This window comes from Oncorhynchus clarkii, chromosome 3 (genome assembly GCF_045791955.1).
Source record: "Oncorhynchus clarkii lewisi isolate Uvic-CL-2024 chromosome 3, UVic_Ocla_1.0, whole genome shotgun sequence".
Taxonomy (NCBI): Eukaryota; Metazoa; Chordata; class Actinopteri; order Salmoniformes; family Salmonidae; genus Oncorhynchus; species Oncorhynchus clarkii.
Window position 1 is genome coordinate 17853206 of NC_092149.1, and position 22294 is coordinate 17875499.

The 22294-nt window shown below is 41.9% G+C and overlaps 3 protein-coding genes across 9 annotated transcripts in view; all 3 read left to right on the forward strand.

Moving 5' to 3' along the window:
* Positions 1-5540, forward strand: part of LOC139389834 (rho guanine nucleotide exchange factor 1-like) — a 58789-nt gene extending 53249 nt beyond the window's left edge. For all 3 annotated transcript variants that reach the window (XM_071136816.1, XM_071136824.1, XM_071136809.1), the window contains 4 exons: positions 84-230; positions 316-557; positions 1001-1083; positions 1335-5540. In XM_071136816.1, the coding sequence (XP_070992917.1) occupies positions 84-230; positions 316-557; positions 1001-1072 (461 nt within the window). In that variant the 3' untranslated portion in view covers positions 1073-1083; positions 1335-5540. The remainder of the gene's footprint in view (positions 1-83; positions 231-315; positions 558-1000; positions 1084-1334) is intronic.
* A 62-nt stretch (positions 5541-5602) lies between these two features.
* LOC139389853 (B-cell antigen receptor complex-associated protein alpha chain-like) lies at positions 5603-9544 on the forward strand. Its single transcript, XM_071136836.1, has 5 exons — positions 5603-5798; positions 7206-7571; positions 8454-8569; positions 8801-8863; positions 9003-9544. The coding sequence occupies exons 1-5, from the start codon at positions 5759-5761 to the stop codon at positions 9126-9128; spliced, it is 711 nt and encodes a 236-aa protein (XP_070992937.1). The 5' UTR covers positions 5603-5758; the 3' UTR covers positions 9129-9544.
* Positions 9545-10221: 677 nt separating this feature from the next.
* LOC139389858 (hormone-sensitive lipase-like) overlaps positions 10222-22294 on the forward strand; it is a 45757-nt gene continuing 33684 nt past the window's right edge. The window contains exons 1-2 of one of the 5 annotated variants that reach the window (XM_071136884.1): positions 10234-10333; positions 16585-16623. In XM_071136884.1, coding sequence (XP_070992985.1) covers positions 10246-10333; positions 16585-16623 — 127 coding nt within the window. In that variant the 5' untranslated portion in view covers positions 10234-10245. Of the gene's footprint in view, positions 10334-16237; positions 16624-22294 lie in introns of those variants that run through there. The other 4 variants (XM_071136865.1, XM_071136849.1, XM_071136857.1 and 1 more) reach the window with 4 other exon arrangements.

Genomic DNA, 22294 nt, shown 5'->3' on the forward strand with positions numbered 1-22294 from the left:
GACTGTTACTGTGTTACTACCAAGACTGTTCCTGTGTTTTTACTGTTACTGCCGTACTACCAAGACTGTTCCTGTGTCTATAGAACGAGATAAGGACATCCTGACGGATGAGATGAAGTCTGTGGACTCTCATCATTCTCTGATTGATTACCTCTCGGACAAAGGCTTCGACTTGATTGGCCACAACAACAGTGATCAGGTGAAAGTGGCCAATAGCGCGTTAAACGAAGGTGAGTGGGTTTATTTGATTGGTCCAAACGGTTACCATTTTCACTGATGTTCCTATTACTGTTATGTTCCTGTCTCCTGCCACAGTCATGTCCCTCAAGAGGCTATTGGTTGGCAGCATCAGCCTATCAGACAACTCACAGCCTGATGAGGAGAATGGAAGGGAGGAGCCAGAGAGGCAGGACCAAGGACTACAAGGGGAGGAGGGTGGAGGGATGAAGATAGAGGAGGAGGGAGGGATCAGTGCTCCTCTGGTTCTGTCCCAGGAGAGGATGGAGGAGGTGTGCCGGAAACTGCAGAGTCTGGAGGTACAGCTGAAGAGACTGCAGGTGAGAAAGGAAGGAAGGAAGGAAGGAAGGAAGGAAGGAAGGAAGGAAGGAAGGAAGGAAGGAAGGAAGGAAGGGAGGAAGGGAGGGAGGGAGGGAGGGAGGGAGTTGTCGAGGATTGAGTAATGGGGTTGCAAAGGATGACTGAAGCATAAAAGGAGGGAGCCAAGTTTGACAGATGGGGACAAACAGCAGCATAGATGAGAAACATAGAGAAAATCACTTCACCAGGGCTTGTGCTGCTCTGCTGCTATTGTCACTGAAATGGCTATGTGAAATTGGAGTTCTGGGACAATGGCCTTTGTCTGCAGCTAGCTGTGTGATGTCACAAGAGCACCCACAAAAGGGAAAGAAGATTATGAAAGGAAGGGATGGCGGAGACGGAGGGGTGAAGTGTGTGTGTGTGTGATTCAGCATTTAACTGTGTATTGATCTTGCTCCATCAGAGTGTTGAGGAGGAGCACCACCGGCTGCAGAAGGCCCTGTCTAAGTTCTCCCTGGAGGGGGGAAACTTCTAGTGGGACACCAGGTGAACCTTCATATACAACCCTTTATACTGTTGTCATGGGAGGAGTTTTTCTTTACCGCTGATACAGGGTCAGATCTTGTATTATCTCTCTAGTTAAGATAAGGGTTGGGGTTAGAGTAATATACGATTTTAGGTCAACTACCTCTGGCTCTGCAATGCCATGGGTATTAATACTAGAATTGTGTCAAGGATATGTTGTCTAATCTCACCAACTCTTTCCTTTAACCTTGTCATCTCTTGGTCTTCCTCAGATCAACTGTAAGTGCTGGATTGGAGTGCTCAAGTTGCTTTTGGAGGATTGATGAATGCGTCCTGGAATTTCCTATTTACTAAACACTCTGTGCTCCACTGCCATGCCTGAGCCCTTGTTAAAGATTTCCAGGGGATCACAGCCAACCGTGAGGCCCTTGCAAGGCGGAGGAGCACGGCTTTACGCAAAGTAGTTGAGTAATGCAATGTGGGAGGGGTGTGTTTGAGGTGTGTGTGTTTTTGCGTGTTTGTGAACATGCTAGTATGTGCAAGTGAGTGAGCGTGTGAGAGATGGGAGTTTTGCAAACAGGTGCCAAAGATTGGAGCAGTAGTTTGCTGTGAGAGAGATGCTGCCTGGGCTTATTGATTGTGAGCTTCTGCAACACAAACACACACACACAACATATACTTCCCCCAGTGCATGTTCAGTAAATATATCTATCATTGCCAACTGTAGGGGTTTGGACTGTATAATAAACCCCCATGTATGCATGTAGAGAGAGATACTAGTGTCAGCCCTATAGGGGGCGATGTAGTGCTGTAGAACAAGACAGGAACATGCTCAGAGTTGTGAAATTCTGGTAACTTTTCCAGAATTCACAGGTTTTCCCCAAATCCTGGTTGGAAGATTCCTGGATTCAGGAGGGAATAAGGAGGAATTCTGGGAGTCGTTCAACCGGAGATTTCTGAAAAACCTGGGATTTTTGGGACATTTTACTGAACATTTAGAAGGCCCCTATATCCAGTACATGCCAAAGTACAGTAGAGATGCACCTTTAAGTTAGTATAATCCAATTCAAGTGACCAACCACACTGAATTCCCAACATTGAATTTGCTAATATTTATTACTATTATTATGATGATATATAATATATGCCATTTAGCAGACGCTTTTATCCAAAGCGACTTAGTCATGCAGGCATACATTTTTACATTTTACCCCAATTGTTGAGAAGGTCTGCGCGTGTGTTTGTGTTGTAGAAGCAAAATGGCCTTCTGGAGTTACTGTAATAGAGTCCTATTAGAACTGTAATTATGGCCCAAACATTCATCCAGTAGTATTGGAATTGATCATGTTGTTAGGGATATAGATGGTGTGTGTACTGCTTTTGACTTCAGCCGCCTCTCCTTTGGACCCTGCTACTGTGCTGGGCCGGGCGATAGAGGGATGGACAGATACACAGAGATGGGATGTAGATTAGAGATGGAGGGATACAGTGAGGAGGAGAGGAGGCAGAAGGGTTTTTCCTTGGAAGACCAACTTGATTAGCAGCGTATTAGATGGTGATGGAGGTAGATGTAGAGAGAAGACTTGAAGTTCAGTGTTCAATGTGCTGTGGAATCAGTTATAGAGGCCTCCTGAGTGGTGCAGTGGTCTAATGCAGTGCTAGCTGTGCCACTAGAGATTCTGGGTTTGAGTCCAGGTTCTGTCGCAGCCGGCAGCAACAGGGAGACCCATGGGGCGGCGCACAATTGGCCCAGCGTCGTTCGGGTTAGGAGAGGGTTTGGCTGGCATCGATGTCCTTGTCCCATCACGCACTAGCGTCTCCTGTTGCGGGCTGGGCGCAATGCTCGCTGACACGGTCGTCGGGTGTGCAGTGTTTCCTCCGATGCATTGGTGCAGCTGGTTTCTGGGTTAAATAGGCATTGTGTCAAGAAGCAGTGTGCCTTGGCTGGGTTGTGTTTCGGAGGATGCACGGCTCTCGACCTTCACCTCTCCCGAGTCCATACGGGATTTGCAGCGATGAGACAAGATTGTAACTACCAATTGGATACCATGAAATTGGGGAGAAAAATAGGTTTTTAAAAAATCTATATAATAAAATAAAGAATCGGTTATAGACAATCAGTCAGACCCATACATGCTCTGATACTCACATTGCGTGGGAGCCCAGTGCAGTAACAATGGTCACACAGGAGAACGGTCATCACGTGTGTGATGTGACTGGAGTCGACTTCCTGACTATAGGGCTAGTAGCTTCTCCGTAAAGAAAGGAGGGAGACACACAGTATTATATGCTGTATGATACGTTTTTCGTCCGATACAAAGGTTATATTCTTTAATGGTGGCAATACCATTTTTGTGTGTATTTTTCTTCAGGAGTTGATTGTAATTATTGTTATTATTTTGATGATTTAGAGTAGTGGCATTGAACTGTGGACTGGGAAACGGGACCAAAGAGAGACCCATGTACCTGTAGATCCTCATATGAGCTGTTTATACTGTCCCACTGCTTATTACTATAGGAGAAAGTCACTTCATGCTGATTGGAGAGGGATGCCTACAGTAAGCAGCCGTGGCTCTCTGCTTCTCCTGCATCCAAACTCCAGCGTCACATGTAGAGAAAACAACACAGTGGGTAGAAACATAGAGGGCCTGTGTTGAGGGAGATAATGATATCTAAGCTTGTATGAAGACTGTATTGTGATACATCCATCCATGCTGCTGCCCCAGACTAATGAACAAGATTTAACTGGACACTTCACAATCACACTGCCGTTCAAATCCTCTCTTCATTGCTACCATGTGTGAGCAGGGCTGCACTGTGTTGTTATAGACATGACTCACCTTGCGTCACTTTGATATTGACTGGACCACGTTTAGGGACAGCATGGGGTGGCGGTACAGTACAGTAAGATACAGAAGGATACTGAGATGAGACCCATCATTACTGATTTAAGCTACTGTTTCTATAGACCACTTCTGGAATGAAGAGAAGCGGGTCTGGGGAGTTCGGATGCAGAAATTGCAGGCGCGACTAGTCGTCACTCTCACCAGTGTTGGAATGACAGTTATCTTTCACGATCACTTTTGAATTATGCATTCTCGTTGTGGCCATAGCAACCGTTCCCTTACACCCTCCCCCAAATATGTAATTATGCAAATGTTATTGATAGTTACTCTAAGAAGCAGAGGGCGTAGTTACAAGTTGTGTTGAAACTTCATTGCCTTTTTTTCCTTCACCTCCCACCCCTTTATTTTCTCGTGTTCCCCTCTCCATCACCAAGTCCACAATAATAGTCTCCATCTCTCCTTCATCCTGTCTTCCTTCTAGAAGTCGTAGAAATGTAGTCCTTACTTCCTTACTACTCTCATCATTTTATTTTTGTTTCATTTGCTTAAATGGGTCGGGAGGTTTTGTTTTTGGTGATGGTTTGTTGAGAGGAACATATGTAATTATGTACTATGCATTTGGCAACAATGGGAGAAAGAGGAAGAGACTTGGATAGCTTTTGTTTGCTCAGAGACCCCATATGTGAGACAACTCACTTGTATTATACAATACTAGATGGCAACAAGATGAGGTTAAAGAGATTATCTCTAACTTGGGCTTTTTCACCATTGAAGCACAGTAATGAGCAGGTTAAATCCTGTTATACCAGCTTAGGTTAATACCTCCACCGCCACTGTAGTCTCAAGACTACTTGGCAAACGTGTGCTTACAAACCTCTCTCTCTTTCTCTCTCTTTATTCCCTTTGCTTCCCCTCATGTATCCTATTTACAAATACATAATGGTCTAGTTTTATATATAGAAGGGTGCCTTGTTCTGACGATCAAGCTTTTTCCCAAAGGGCTCTCTAGTAAACAAACACTGTTGGTTGGGGAGATGTTTGGCTGTTAAGGTAGAAGAACCATGAAATGAACGTAGAAAGAGTTGGGTGACCAACATCAAGTCTCCTGTTTAATGTACAATTACAGTGAAATGCCTTTCTTGCAATCTCTAAAGCAACATGCATTCTAGGTCTGGCCTGGAGGTTTTCCTAGTCAGGTCACATGGTCCGGAAACCCCCCTGGCCTTACTTCTAGGTAATCCAAGGTTTCAGATAGGTGGTTTGTGGGGGATTGACTGTAGGGTGGCTGTGTAAGTCCTGCAGTGTCCCCTGTAACTATGCTATCTCAGGGGTATGTATGTTACAAAGTGTATTGTGTGTGTTCACCTCAGCGACCACAAGGTTTGACCAGCGCCATGTTTGCTCCAGCTAGCCAGCGCTTTGAATAGAATAGGGTCTGGTCTGTCGCACATGCATCCGCCACATGTATATCTATAAACAAATGAATATGCAAGATCTATACTGTGTATTTTGGCTTTGATTTCATTGTGTAAGAGTTTTTAATTGTATACTTCAGAAGAAATGAGGTACGTTTTTTTTTTAATTGTAATTTTTATTTTTATTTTTTAATAAATGGGGGTAGAAAAAAACAAATTTTTTTTGTTATTTTACTGTTTTGAGTTCAAGAACACTGCAGTCACTTAAGCATATATCCTGACACCGAGAGACCAACAAAAGAGGAAGGAAGGTTTATTCACAAGACAACTGGGTAGAAGTGTATAGCTGTGTTGAAAGGCACAACACTCAAAATAACATAAAGGCTTTTTATAATCTGCAACGACTGGCAACCAATATAAAACACAGCGAAGAAGATGGTGGCCGTGACATTCTTGTTCCTCTGCTTCTGGGCTGGTGAGTAAGGGGCTGCTAGGATATGCTGATAAACAATGCTGGGTAGTTAGTCTTTTAGTGCATATTCACCTTTATTTGAGAAGTTCCATTACAGGTGGAGGATGAAGATGAGACCGAAGTGTAAATCTATGCCGTTTGAGTGAATTAATATGAATAGGTTCAACATCCTTTAAACCATGCATTGCAACATTTAAAACAATTTTCCCCCATTTTAACCCTTGGAACATGAGATTATTTAGCTGTGAGTAATGTATCTGTTCTGCTCTAATGAACCGTATCTCCAACCAGAGCAGATGGTTGTGCAATCAAATCACATTTTATTTGTCACATGCACGGACTACAACAATGAAATGCTTACTTACAAGCCCTTAACCAACAATGCAGTTAAGAAAAATACAGAAAGAAAAATAAGAAATAAAAGTAACAAATAATTCAAGAGCAGCAGTAAAATAACAATAGCGAGGGTATTTACAGGGGTACCGGTACAGAGTCAATGTACGGGGGCACTGGTTAGTCGAGGTAATTGAGGTAATATATACATGTAGGTAGAGTTATTAAAGTGACTTATGCATAGATAATAACAGAGTAGCAGTAGTGTAGGGGGGGGGGGGGGCAATGCAATAGTCTGGGTAGCCATTTGATTAGATGTTCAGTAGTCTTATGACTTGGGGGTAGAAGCTGTCTAGAAGCCTCTTGGACCTAGACTTGCTCCAATACTGCTTGCTTGAGTTGCGGTAGCAGAGAGAACAGTCTATGACTAGGGTGGCTGGAGTCTTTGACCATTTTTAGGGCCTTTCTCTGACACCACCTGGTATATAATCCCTGGATGGCAGGAAGCTTGGCCCCAGTGATGTACTGGGCCGTACACACTACACTGTAGTGCCTTGCAGTCGGAGGCCGAGCAGTTACCATATCAGGCAGTGATGGAACCAGGCAGTGATGCTCTCGATGGTGCAGCTGTAGAACTTTTTTGAGGATCTGAGGAGCCATGCCAAATCTTTTCAGTCTCCTGAGGAGAAATAGGTTTTGTCGTGCCCTCTTCACAACTGTCTTGGTGTGCTAGGACCATGTTAGTTTGTTGGTGGACACCAAGGAACTTGAAGCTCTCAACCTGCTCCGATACAGCCCCCATCGATGAGAATGGGGGTGTGCTCGGTCCTCCTTTTCCTGTAGTCCACAATCATCACACACTAGAATCTATACCAAACACTTATAACTCTAAATAGCAAGAGATGTTAAGAGACATAATATTACAGCACTCTGGATTGTGTGGCGTTTTTAGTCTCCAGTTTCTTTTTATCATCAGTGTCTTGGGCCAATAGCTGGACAGATATGCTGTCAATAACTGACCTTTGATCAGTGTCTTATGGGTCAACCTCATCCTACTCCTGCTGCTCTGCCTTCTAGTAGGTGTCCACGGTGACCTCAGCCGTATCCAGGTTACTCTGGAGCCAGACAGGCCCTCTCTGAGGGTGCAGCTCTCTCACACCGCCCACCTGCGCTGCTGCTACTCAGCCACAAGGGGAGCCGTGGAAACCACCTGGTTCATCAGCATCCAGACGGTCAACGGCACGTCCGCCCCGCAGGGAGTGGACCGGAGAGACAACCATGTGACAGTGGATGGGGGGAACCTGACTGCGGCAGGGGTCATGTGTCACACACTCATCCTGAGGGAGGCCCGTCTGAACGACTCAGGGTTGTACCAGTGTTTTCTAAACCACAGCGCCCTGCGGCCCTCTGTATACACCCACGGCACCTTCCTGCAGGTCTACAGTGTGTGTGTGTGTGTGTGTGTGTGTGTGTGTGTGTGTGTGTGTGTGTGTGTGTGTGTGTGTGTGTGTGTGTGTGTGTGTGTGTGTGTGTGTGTGTGTGTGTGTGTGTGTGTGTGTGTGTGTGTGTGTGTGTGTGTGTGTGTGAAGCCCTCACAGTAAGCACCCATGCCACCTTCCTTCAGGTCTTGTGTGTGTAACCCTCAAAAGCTTTAGTCTGGTCTGTACTTTGTTGTACAGTATTTATATTATGTGTGTGTCTGTGTATGTACATGTGAGTGTATGGGTGGTGGGGTCAAACCAGCTAAGCAATTCAGAATGCTTTGTAATCCACAAATCCAGTTAACCACTGCCCAGTCCAGTAGAATTCACCATGAATGGCAGTATCTGTTCCCTGTGGATCACAGTAAATCATCTGTGATGGTCTCATTACAACCTGCTAACCTAAAAGTTGGGTCCTGGTAGTGCACACAGATCAGACCAGATTGCAATCCACCTAAAGCACCCAGACTTAAGCCACCAGTGAATGGCTACATTGTGTAGTAATCCCTCTGATTTAATTCAAATTACCAATGTTCAAATGTTAAAGAAATGCTTTGTTTATAGATTTTCGTTTTTCCTGGGAAATTGTGTGACATACGGAGCATTGTTTTTTTTTTAAATAATTGCACCGCTAAACATACACTGGCTGTTTTGTATAATTTATCTCAAACTATTCTCCTCTGTCTTGCTGCAATCTGATGCATGGTACCCTGCCCCCCCCCCCACACACACACACACATACTATCTCTCTTTCATTCACATCTAGCCTGCATCTCTCCCATGAAAGAGCAGCAGGTGAGTTCTACTCTGATGATCTTTATACGACCCCTCTCTCCTTGCTCAGGGCCGATGGTGAAGATTCTGGACATCAGTGAAAGCACCAAGAACAGCATCCTGACTGCTGAGGGAATGTTACTGATGGTGGCAGTGCTTCTGCATGGTACCATGATGCTCCGTAAGGTCAGAGAGCCAAGCAGGCCACCTTTCCTACTGCTGATGCTAGGCTACTAGATCTAATATTCCTAATTTGCTCTCATTCCAATAATGAATTTTGTCATTTGAAAACTGCTTTAACCAAAAGGACTAGTATGTATGGTAATCTTACTGTATGACGACAATGGGCTTTTTCACACCATTGGCCAAGAGATTTACGATATATTATGATGTCATCCACTTCCTCTCCTTTTCAAGATGAAGAAACTCAATCAACTGAAGAAGAAAAGGGTCAAAGAGGAAGAGGAGAATATCTATGAGGTGGGACTTGAATCAGATCCTCTCTCTGTCTTTGTCATAGTCACTGTTTTCACCATTCTTCAGTCAATCAAACAAGTTCTAGAAGAAGGGAAGAGGAAGTCAACCTATCATAACCTCCCTTACCTCAATCCATATCCAGGGTCTAAATCTGGAGGAATGCTGCTCCACATATGATCAGATCCAGCGCTCTCTGGTGCAGGGCCCCTACCAAGACGTGGGAAACATGATTATGGAGGAGGAGGAAATCCAACTGGAGAAGCCTTGAATGAGAGGGGGGAGGAAGAGATGGCGGGAGAAGAGTAATTTGATAGAACAGAGTTGTGGTGAGGGTTTTGATATGAATTTTCTTCAAAACTGTCCCCCCCCTTACACACACACACACGTATGTTTGAATTTATAGAGGTGACCTGCGTTTTCCGTGCAGCCTTATCCTATATTTCAATCTAATTTCTTAGTGGACCAAAAAGACAGTAACCTACAATGTCAGAGGGAATTTTGCTTTCAATTTAGCCTTTCATTACAAATGCCAATAGCTAAACACTTTATATTCATAAAATATATTTTTTTCTGCATGTTTGTATTTTCTATGCTTTTGTGTATGCATTGGCCAAATGTTTTTTTTTTCTCCAATCTCCATAATTCAAGGCCTGAATTGTGCTTAGTAAATAAAATTATAAAACTGATTGCCTTATGCTTTCATGTTTACATATTTAGCATTTTAGCTTCATGAAATGTATGTATTTGTCATATGTCCCTCGCACCCATACCGATGTGACTCGCTTGATGGAGTCTAGGAAGCGTTATCCCATTTCTGACACAATTGTGGGGTAGCACAACTGTGACTTGAATCTGGATCCTTGTCAACCTTACCATTCTTACCATTACACCAAGAGGCTCGTGATAGGCCTCTAGCACAGGAGGTTGGTGGCAACTTAATTGGGGAGGACGAGCTTGTGGGAATGGCTGGAGCGGAATCAGTGGAATGGTATCATATACATTAAACACATGGTTTGATGCCATTCCATTTGCTCCATTCCAACCGTTATTATGAGCCGTCCTCCCCTCAGCAGCCACCACTGACGATGTTGTAGCTTGTAGATCAGCTATTAAACCGTCTATACATTAAGGTTTACCTCCCTGTGATGGGAAGCCTACTGACAGACGGTACTGTACTTTGTTTACCACAGATGATTATCTGGGGAAAGCTTTCGGACACTGCAACGCAGCAAAGAGGGGTGGCGTTTGTCGAACTGGAGCACGTCAATAGGCTCAAGGAATGCATTACCAGCGCTGACTGGCTGCAGTTTTGTTTGTGGGTGTGGCTATTTTTTACAGGTATGACTAGAATATTTGAGGAGGCGCTGCGGAAATAGTGGGCGAAGATGGCGTCGGGAAAGAAGGGAGGAAACAGCAGCCTCGAAAAAGGTTTGAATGGAAGACGTTCGTCAAAACATAAAGAGGGGCCAATAGGTACGTTATTTACAGCAGGTAGATGTTGGACCATTCACGTTAGTGGTTTTTGATAATGACAGTTAAATTAGGTTGCAAACCCCAACTCTTGCCTCTCTTCTAGCTAGCTAACTAGGATGCTAACGTTAGCCAGAAAGATTTAAGCCGCGGAAAGTGACAACAGTCTTAACATGTAACGTTAGCATTACGTTTTCTGGCAACTTGCATTGTGTGATATGAGGTTTGCATTAAAATAGTTCCCAGTGTTTCGAAGCTAAACTTAGTCACTAACGTCAGCTAGGTTGAAACTTTCACAACTCGTTTATTTCATAATGTAGTTACTGTAGCGCGCAATCTCGCTACAAAATACCAATGCAATTACTTGGAAATTGTAACTGTTTCGCGCGAGTAATTGACTGTAACGTTAGATACAATGTACATTAGAACTAATCGAAACCTCGAGTCACTTGTTATATCGAGACGGCAGGTAGCCTAGTGGTTATGTATATATTTTTTAGTCCCAACTCATGTAGGCTGACGATGACAACGGTCCACCTGATCAGGTTGTCAAATCAGATAACACAGCAGGGTTTGTGGGCTCAGGGATTAACGTGTTTGTGTGTGGAGTGGTGAGGGACGTTGAGAAGCTGCACAATGCAACAGCAGCATCATATTCTTTAGACAGTGTTGCCATCAGTTTACATTTGGAACCGGTGTACTCATCAATGTGACACATGGGCAGCCTGTGGAAAATAACATGCTTGAGGGGGTGGCATTACATGGTCAGGGATATGCCATTCAGTCAGACAGTTCTCCCACTGTAGCAGGCTTCTTTACTAGTTTTTAATTACACGATCACTCTATTTACAAACAACTGGATTAAATATGTCTAAGAGCCTTTCACAATAGTCTCTCACAAACAAACTATTTATCTGTAGGTATTTAGTAATGAGATGAACAAACATGATATTATCTTCAGCAAATCTGCCTCTTGGATGAAGACTGGCACTAGACTGTTATTGTGGAGCAGAGACCTGTTATCGCTAGCTGTAAGCACCTTTTGAGTGATTCCAGAGCATGCGTGAATAGCCAGATGCATTCTGCAGGGGCAGGATTTCCTCCTCATACATTTGAATTCCAACAATACCTGTGGATTGGATTGCCACAACATTAACCATACGTTTAGCCTATCTATCAAAATATGCAGATAATGATGAATGTAGCCTATTTGTCAACATGAGCTGCCGATTCTGTCTGACCTTAGCAATGACCTGCTGTATGAGATTTTGACTCAACTGTCAGTTGACTAGCCACCTGTACTACTTTCTGTAGTACTTTCTTATCTGGTCTGTCATCTCAGTCAGACAGTGTAGTAAAGGGCTGAGGGGAAACCGGTGAGGCCACCAGGCATGCTTGGTTGTGAGGGTTGGAGAGGGGCTCATTGTTACTAACGTCCTGTTGTGAAGTTTGGCCACAACTGAAATAGTCTGGAGCAAGGGTCGCACCTTCCGAACCCCACCATGACAGGAAATCCCCCCCCCAAACAGGCCAAGGAAGTGTTTGAATGCTATTTGACTTCAATTAGCAATAGGGCCTACTTCCTCAGGCTTTGCCTATTATTGGTACCATGGCATTTTGGATGAAAGTGAACTTCTATGCCATCTAAAGTTAAAGTGCAGTGTGCACCACCCATCACACCTCTAGGCCTAGATGACGACATGCCATGATCAATTCGGGTGACTTACACATTAGAGGTCGACCGATTATGATTTTTCAACGCCAATACCGATTATTGGAGGACCAAAAAAAGCCGATACCGATTAATCTGCCAATTTTTATATATATACTTGGAATAATGACAATTACAATGATACCAAATTAACACTTATTTTAACTTAATATAATACATCAATAAAATCAATTTAGTCTCAAATAATTTATGAAACATGTTCCATTTGATTTAAATAATGCAAAAACGCAGTGTTGGAGGAGAAAAGTGCAATATGTGCCATGTAAAAAAGCTAACGTTTAAGTTCCTTGCTCAGAACATGAGAACATATGAAAGCTGGTGGTTCCTTTTAGCATGAGTCTTCAATATTCCCAGGTAAGAAGTTTTAGGTTGTAGTTATTATAGGAATTATGGGACTATTTCGCTCTATCATTTGTATTTCATATACCTTTGACTATTGGATGTTCTTATAGGCACTATACTATTGCCAGTGTAACAGTATAGCTTCTGTCCCCCCTCGCCTCTACCTGGGCTCGAACCAGGAACACATAGACAACAGCCACTCTCGAAGCATCGTTACCCATCGCTTCACAAAAGCTGCGGCCCTTGCAGCTGCAAGGGGAATAACTATTCCAAATCTAAACGCGAGTGACGTTTGAAACAGTATTAGCGCACACCCAGCTAACTAGCTAGCCATTTCACATTGGTAACACCAGCCATTAGACCGATAGGCTTGAAGTCATAAACAGCGCTGTGCTTGCGAAGCGCTGCTGGCAAAATGCACGAAAGTGCTGTTTGAATGAATGATTATGGGCCTGCTGCTGCTCAGTCAGACTGCTCTATCAAATCAGACTTAATTAGAACATAGTAAGACACAGAAATACGAGCCTTTGGTCATTAATATGATTGAATCCGGAAACTATCATTTCGAAAACAAAACGTTTATTATTTCAGTGAAATACGGAACCGTTCGGTATTTTATCTAACGAGTGGCATCCATAAGTCTAAATATTGCTGTTACATTGTACAACCTTCAATGTTATGTCATAATTATGTACAATTCTGGCAAATTAATTACGGTCTTTGTCCGGAAGAAATGGTCTTCACACAGTTCGCAACGAGCCAGGCAACCCAAACTGCTGCAAATACCCTGACTCTGCTTGCACAGAACAGAAGAAGTGACACAATTTCCCTAGTTAAAATAAATTCATGTTAGCAGGCAATATTAACTAAATATGCAGGTTAAAAAATATATACTTATCTATTGATTTAAAAAAAAGGCATTGATGTTGGGGCAACGACAGTGCTTTTTTTTCGCGAATGCGCTTGTTAAATCATCACCCGTTTGGCGAAGTAGGCTGTGATTCGAAGATAAATTAACAGGCACCTCATTGATTGTATGCAACGCAGGACAAGCTAGATAACTACACATGGTTGATGATATTACTAGTTTAACTAGTTATTATGTTAAGATTGATTGTTTTTGTAAGATAAGTTTAATGCTAGCTAGAAACTTACCTTGGCTCCTTGCTGCACTCACCTAACAGGTAGTCAGCCTGCCATGCAGTCTCTTTGGAGTGCAATGTAATCAGCCATAATCGGTGTACCAATTAGAATTCTGCACCCACACTGTAGAGCCTCTGTATTTTGTGCCAATGTGTGAGTCCACAGTGTTTAAATTGATACCTCACTATTTGAATATCATTTAACGTGTACCATATTCAAAGAGCATAGGCGACACTAAATGGTTGTCAAGTAGCCAATTATCTCTGATACTGAGGTACCAAGGTTGTAACAATGAGCAGACATTGTTATTCATTTGAATAAGACTTTTACTTTCAAGATAAAATTGTAGGCCTACGTTCTAGATAGGAGAGAAAGTAATTTCACTCTGCCTGCCTCTTTACTTTTCTCATTGTACCTGGGCTGAGAATGTACCTTTGCCTCGAAGATGAGCTTATCAGGGAGGGTACTAAAACATTCAGTTAACCTATCCTTACTCTGTATTCAGACTATTCATCATGTTTGTCCTACAGTCTATGGGATCATTAGGATGCCACCTCACCTTGCATTTTTCAGTTGAAAACTGACTTAATAAGTATATGGTTTCCAAAACATTCTGTCAGCCTCTATAACCACTCAGACTTCCTGGTGAATCACTAAATTAACCAAAACAATATTAAGGCCGAGCCAGTCAGACTCGAGCTGCAATCCAGGAGGAATGAGCTGAGCTGCCACCCACCAACAAGATCATTTGTTCCCACTGTTTGGAAAGCACTGTGTACAACCAATCCAGCTTCTGCCCTGGCACGTACCGTACAGTACATTCAACAATGAGGTTCAGGCCTGGAGCAGCCTTAGACATTTCTCAAGACTTGGCATGGCCTACGCAAACATCTCAGCATTTCTAAACAGTACACATTCAAAGGTTCAGTATTGCTGTTAAGACTTGACCTCACATGTTCAGACAGTATGAGGTGGTTGGGTGTTTGGTATAGTGACACAAGGCCACACTGAAATTTGACTTCTGCTCCCAACCTCTCTGAAAAACATGCAGGTTGCAGCAGGGTGCTGCCACACTGGACAGCTATGGAGCAGTTGTTGTGGGTGGGTTAAGTGACTTGCTCAAGGGAAGGGCACAACGGCAGGCAATGGCATATAAGATTTGAAATATATTGAGACAAATTAGCCTGTAGCAAAATCTAACTCATTTGATTGAACATGAAATGTATTTCAATATAATTGAAATTGCCCTTTCTTCCTACTGTTTATATTTTAATGCAGCCATCTAGGTTTTCATTTGATATTTTTATGTCACTTGTTTGTATCAATTGTGTAGACATTGGCCACTTTGTATTTGTAGTTAACTTTGTTCTGAAGTTATTAGTGATCGCAGATGGATTAACCATGCAAGACTGTTTCGTGGAGAGCTTCTGTGTATAAAGTGACACGGGAGGGCAAAAAAGCATCTAACAAAGCACTTCGCTGTTCTACGAGTGGTCTGAGGCAGGCTTTTTAGATAGGGAGTGTTTTCAAGTGCAACGTTAACGATGGTTTTGGCCATAAAATGCTTTTGGGGCGTGTCATTTAAATCATAACAAAAAATGTATATAAATAAGATATTTGGCTACAGAAGCTATTTCTTACCGATCTCTACATCTTCTAACCGGAATGACACATCTATAAGAAAGAGGCATAGTTGGACCGTTGCCCCAAGTCTACCTTTTTAATTTGTTTATCCTATACTTGTTTATCCTATACTTTTTAATGTACCCCCAGTAAATTCAGTGAATGAAATGTAGACCTACCCTTTAATGTAGAAGAATATTACTTTAAAATACCTTACAACTGTCTTTCCTCATAACAATAAAACGATGGATCTAAAACCTAGAGCTGGGACAACATTGCCTTCCTCTTACCAATGTAGCCTAGGCCTAGTGCTGAAACGTTTTTATAGGACATTAGTCTACATTATACTGGTAGATTAATCAATTAGCCTACATGACTACTTAGCAACAACATATTTTGAGTTGGCAATCAGTGTTTTTCAGGTTCCCACTTCCTCAGGTGGTGAATACTATAGCTTATACTCCAATATGCACAAAGATGTCGAGAAATTCTCTGAAGAATCAAAAAGAAATCGGATCATTCTGGATCCTATTTTGACAGGTTGCACATCAAAATATCAATCATGCATTTCCTGGATGTTAGATGAAATAGCTTGCTTTTTTTAATCATAGGCTACCATCTCAGTTGACTGACTTGGAAAAAATGTCTAGAGCCCTGCCGCAAATGTAACAAATGTTTTAATAGACAGTTAATTTATCAGGCAAAATAATTATTTATCTCTTGACTTTTTGTCTATATCAGCCAGCTCTAGCAGGTCCCCAAACATGATTTATCGATTTTATTAGTGCAAACAAAATTCAATTTACTGCAATATGTTTTTTTTTGTCATAATACCCTGCTCTACTAGAACCCGATAAAAGGATTTATCTCGCTCACACACACAGTTGTCTTTGACCATGGTATCTGCCAAATTGTCTGAAGGTCACTGGGAGTTGCATGCTGAACAGCCAATAACAGCCAATGTTACTAACTGCCAGGGGGAGGGGAAGAGGTTAGGTCACCACTTGGAAAAGGGTATTATTTCAATCCGACATCAGGGCACATACATGCACCAAATCACCCTGCTCAGTTCTGTGTGTATTCTGTGTGCATGCGTACATTGTGTCTGTTTTCCCCTGACTGGGTGAAGAGTCATGTCCCCAGAGTACAGCTCAGTGGGACTGCTGGCATGTGGCTAAAGAATCCCTGCCCTTTAAAACAGAGTGAGGGAGAGGAGAACAGAACAGAGTGAAAAGAAAAACAAGACTGGTTGGAAGTGGATGAAGAATGACATGCTGCCTGACACAAAAACAGACAGGGGAAGAGTCACCAAGTGAAGGAGAGAAAAGAAGTGAGAGAGGACCAATCACAAAACCCTATCTCTCTCTTTTTACTTCTCACTCTTCTCTTTCCTCCTTATCTTGTTGTTGAAGAGAGGTGACTGACAAGGACAGAACCATGAACCAGGACACGGGTAAAACAAACTATTTATACTCTTATGGCTTTAGAGTAGTTGTGACCTACAGCATGCTTAATGCCTATGTGTGTATCTGCCTGCTCATACACATTATTACCTTCTCTCTTTCTCTCAGCCATCCACACCATTCCCCCTGTAGGGCTCATTAGAAGCCTGTTGTGCTGCGGGTGGTAGTTGTTGTCCATGATTTATTAATGCCTGTATTCATCCATCTTTAATGTCTTGGGACCAGGTGTCACTTTTAGTTCAGTGTGGTTGTTTACACTTAACTGCCTGGTGTAAAAGTTGACTGGTCAGAATGGTGATAGTGTGACTGAAACCAAGTTAGGTTCTTTCCAAGATTTTAATGGGTGATCTCAGCTGAACAGCTGTTGCTTGCTTAGGCTGCCTCCATCTCTATAAACTTGACAGAGAATATAGTATGCTGCTGCTTTCACTAATTTGATTAGTTTAATTGATTGGTGGTTGAATGGTCTGAGTTGTCCTCTTGCCCTCTTAATGTCATGTTCTCAGGATAATTAGTGGGCCAGGGGCCTCTTTTATAAATATTCCGTGAGTACAAAATATACCCTGTACATATTTTCTAGTGGTTGAAGTTTTGTATTGCAAGTAGCCTAAGTATTTTGTGCACATAAAGGATATGAGAAACGTATTTATAAAAACAAGATCCAGCCATTTGGCGTTAGTGAGAAGAGCGAAAACATGTTCATTTAAAAAATAATTAGACATAAATTAGATTCTTATCTTCACAGCCATTGCCCAATAAATTCCTCACCTCTTCTAGGCAGCCGGTCTGTAGACAACAGTCAAATTTCAGGTGACCATGCAGACATTTGGTATTTTACTTGGAAGTATTTATGCTGTTACTGTTTGTAGCCTACTGTAATAAATAAAAAAATGACTAGCCTCGACAATGTTTCAGAATTCGTGGGCAGTCAGCGTATTAGGTTGCGGGGTAAGTCAATGCAAAACATTGAATTTAAATGTTATGCTGACAAGTCCACAACAATTTGACCGACCACCTCAATTCAGTCTTATGTTGCAAAATTTGAAATTGTGTTTTTTTTTACATCGGATGAAAAAGACTCAGAGCTACAAAATGGTATAACATACACTGCAGTTGAGGAACAATGGGAAAAGTAATTACGTGCAGTGGAATGGTTACTTGCATAGTAGTAATACAAATATATCTGAAATATTTTATTGTTAGATGATTACCTATACACACTTGTCTAAATTGTTGGGTCATGTGAAATAAGTGCTATAACCACCCCCCCCCCTGCCACATCTTGCTAATTGCTAAGTGGATAGGTCACTTATCCTAGACATGTACACATGACATACAATAGATGGCTGTAATCAACCCCAGACACACCTGGCTAACTTGATGGGTCATGTAATCATCTGGCAAAGTGGAGACATGTAGGTATGTAGTTAAGCAATGAAACATAATCTCATGAAATGCTGTAGTTTAAATCTGCAGGTAGCTAAAGCTAACAGACTATGTTCAATGTTAGCTGGCTGGCTAACATTAAGCTATAACTAGCAATGCAAATTGCTTTATGATATAAGAATAATATTACTAGTTACCACACATAACATGAGCTAGCGATCCAGCAACCTAACGTTGCTAGCTAGCTAACAGTAAGCTTTTAGTTTAAATGAAAATGACTTTCTGACAATTTAGAAATGTTTAATAACCAGAATGTATGAATACCAGACTCTTATACACTGAACAAAAATATCAACACATGTAAAGTGTTGGTCCCAGGTTCCATGAGCTGAAGTAAAAGATACCAGAAATGTTCCATATGCACAAGGCTTATTTCTCAAATGTTGTGCACATTTGTTGGCATCCCTTTTTAATGAGCATTTCTCCTTTGCCAAGATAATCCATCCACTTGACTGGTGTGGCTTATCAAGAACCTTATTAAACCGCTTGATCGTTACACAGGCACACCTTGTGCTGGGATCAATAAAAGGCCACTCTAAAATGTTCAGTTTTGTCACAACACAATTCCACAGATATCTAAAGTTTTGAGGGAGCATGCAATTAGCATGTTGACTGCAGGAATGTCCACCAGAGCTGTTGCCAAATAATTGAATGTTAATTTCTGTACCATAGGCCGCCTCCAACATCGTTTTAGAGAATTTGGCAGTACGTCCAACTGGCCTCACAACCGCAGACCACGTGCAAGGCATTGTGTGGGTGAGCGGTTTGCTGATGTAAATGTGAGTGCCCCATGTGGCGGTGGGGTTATGGTAGGAGCAAGCATAAGCTACGGCCAATGAACACAATTACAGTTTATCAATGGCAATTTGAAGGCATTGAGATACCGTGGCGAGCTCTTGAGGCCCATTGTTGTGCCATGCATCCGTCACCTTCACCTCGTGTTTCAGCATTATAAGGCACGGCCCCATGTTCCAAGGATCTGTACACTATTCTTGGAAGCTGAAAATGTTCCAGTTCTTCCATTACCTGCATACTCACCAGATATGTCACCCATCGAGTATGTGTGGGATACTCTGGATCAATGTGAGTTCCAGTTACGCCAATATCCAGAAACTTCGCACAACCATTGAAGAGGAGTGGGTCAATGTTCTACAGGCCACAAGGAACATCCTGATCAGCTCTATGCGAAGGAGATGTTGCTCTGCATAATGCAAATGGTGGTCACACCAAATAGTGTGCTTTTCTGAACTACACCCCTACCTTTTTTTTAAGGTGCCTGTGACCAATAGATGCTTATTCCTATTCCCAGTCATGTGAAATGCATAAATTCGTACCTAATGTATTTATTTTAGTTGACTGATTTCCTTATGAACTGTAACGCTGTAAGACCTTTGAAATTGTTGCGTTTATTTTTGTTCCGTATACATTGATGAACGCTTCACGGCAGACTGGAACCCCAGTTTAACCTAGACGTCCTGTGTCGTTTCCGTTTTGTTTAACTACAGCATGTGCAGAAAGTAGTTCAACTTTTTTCCCACTGATTTTTGCAGCAATTGTGTTGAGAGCAGTAGCAACACTTTTGCAGTTCTCTATGACTAACGTTATGTCTTTCAAACAAGCCACGGCAGCAAGTATTATCTACACATACTGAACAGTTCATGTTATCGACAGAATTATACTACATGGCAGACCAATCCAAACTCCTCTCAGCATGTCCAGCCCATCCATTATTTTAGCCAATCATGGCCAGCGGGAAGGTTTTTGACTTTTTCCGTGACTAAACCAACAATTTTATTTGTATTTACAGATGGCATACAAGTTTGGTTAAAGCACATGTAATTCATATGTTCCAGTATTTCTGCCAAAAACTGCATTTTGATTCAAATAAATAATAATTACATTGAAATGCTTCTTCTGTGAATTAGTGATGTGTGACATACGCCTAGCTTCCTGAAACAGGTCACATTTTTCATAGTTTCCTCTTACAGAAACTGCCACAGTCCTTTTCCAAATACAGCATAAATTACAGCAAAAATCTAAACTTTCTGCCAACACAATAAATAGACTGGTAGCTTATGTAAAAGATTTTTACAATATTGGTATAGGCTACAGTATTGATGTGCGATAGCCTATTTAATCTGATCCTAGTTAGGTCTTGGCCCTAAAGACAAGTCAATAGAAATGGAAGCACTCTTAGCAAACAGTTGTTCAGCCCTTAACACCCATCTAAAATCTTGGAAAGAACCTGACTGTGATCCTAACAGTCACATTACATTGCAACCATTCTGGCCACTGTAAAGATGGCATAAGTCTACTTTTACACCAGGGGCCTCATTTATAACTTTACATTTCACACTAAATATCTGCTTGCGCCATTTCTGAAAGTATGTCTAAAAAATGTTGATTTATATACTTGGTGTGAACATTATAACGCTGTCAATAAAATGCCCTCCATTCACTTTTTTTATGGTGACAATAACACCCTGTATCCCCAACGATGAAATCGGGGAGGGGACTGTGGATCTGTCTCTGTTTGTTGGTCACACACAGTATCTTAGACAGCACTGGGATGATTTTGACAACTTGGGTGAATTATGCGTCTTGCCATAGAGATCCGCCATTTACAAAATTACGCTGATTGGCCCAAGGCGGGAGCTATAGTAATTAACTGAAATGTGTTAGTCACGTTATCTCAATTGGCCCTAGGGTGGGCACTGCATCATTCAAGGGTTACGACATGTTTGCTGTATAATTTGGAACTAATCGAGTTAGGCCACAGCAGTAAAGAGGAAAAAAAAGCAATGGTCAATTTGATCACATTTCTGTAGAGGTGTGGGCAGAACGATAAAAACACTTTTTAAAAGTAAACGTGCATGATGCCTATAGCGAGTGCAAGCACTTGATTCTATATTTGAAACTATTTAAATGTAAAAATGCTACAGCTCACACTTCTATGCAAAAGCTATTGTTCAATATTTTGTTTACCAATATAAATAATCTGCTGCCTTGAGTTATGCACACGTACATCATTCACTTTAGCATCAGCATCATACATTAATGCAGATCTCTTCTGGGCCCTTAGTCAAGTGAATTATTGTTAGTTGGCTTTGCTATGCATGGCAGATATTCTTTACACGGAACCCAAACTGGCTGCGCACGTGCGCCATCGTGCATACATTTATATTGTCCCCCTACACCAAACGCGATCACGACAAGCAGGTTAAAATATCAAAATAACTCTGTACCAATGACATTAATTTGGAGACAGGTTGAAAAGCATTAAACATGTATGGCAATTTAGCTAGTTAGCTTGCACTTGCTAGCTAATTTGTCCTATTTAGCTAGCTTGCTGTTGTTAGCTAATTTGTCCTGGGATATAAACATTGAGTTGTTATTTTACCTGAAATGCACAAGGTCCTCTACTCCGACAATTAATCCACACACAAAACAGTCAACCGAATCGTTTCTAGTCATCTCTCCTCCTTCCAGGCTTTATCATCTTTGAATATATATGGTGATTAGCATCTACACTTCCGTAGTATTACCACGACAACCGGCGAAACAGTTCATCTTTCAATCACCCATGTGGGTATAACCAATGAGGAGATGGCACGTGGGTACCTGCTTCAATAAACCAATAAGGAGATGGGAGAGGCAGGACTTGCAGTGCGATCAGTGTCAGAAAAAGGAATGACTTCTATTTTAGCCCTTGGCAACGCAGACGCTCTTTGGCGCAATAATTGAATAACAAAGATTCCTACATTTATTTTGCAACGCTCGCGCACGCGACGTGAGCAGTGTTGTCAGGGTATTCTTTAGATTCACAGACGCAAAGCAGAATCTTACATTCTGTCTTACTGCCTCCTTAACTGGCACAGATAATAGGCTGAAGGAGAGAGATTAGAGTATTAGTCTAATCCTGGATTAATTTAGGTGTATGACTTTGCATTTTATTGATGTACAATGGTCTTCATTGTCATTTCAAAAAAAGATTTGGCCAATGCATTCGGTATGACCCATAATCATTCACACATGATGCAGAGGGGGAGAGGTGGTAAGGCTTGTGAGAAGTTATCTATAAAAAATAGAGTTTGAGGTCCTATAATGCTGATTTATTCTGGTTCAAATTGCAACATCTGCTGCTTATTTAGTATCAGCAGTTATAATCTTGTTCTGCGGGCAGTTATGCTCCTACTAATTAAGCCAGGTCAGATT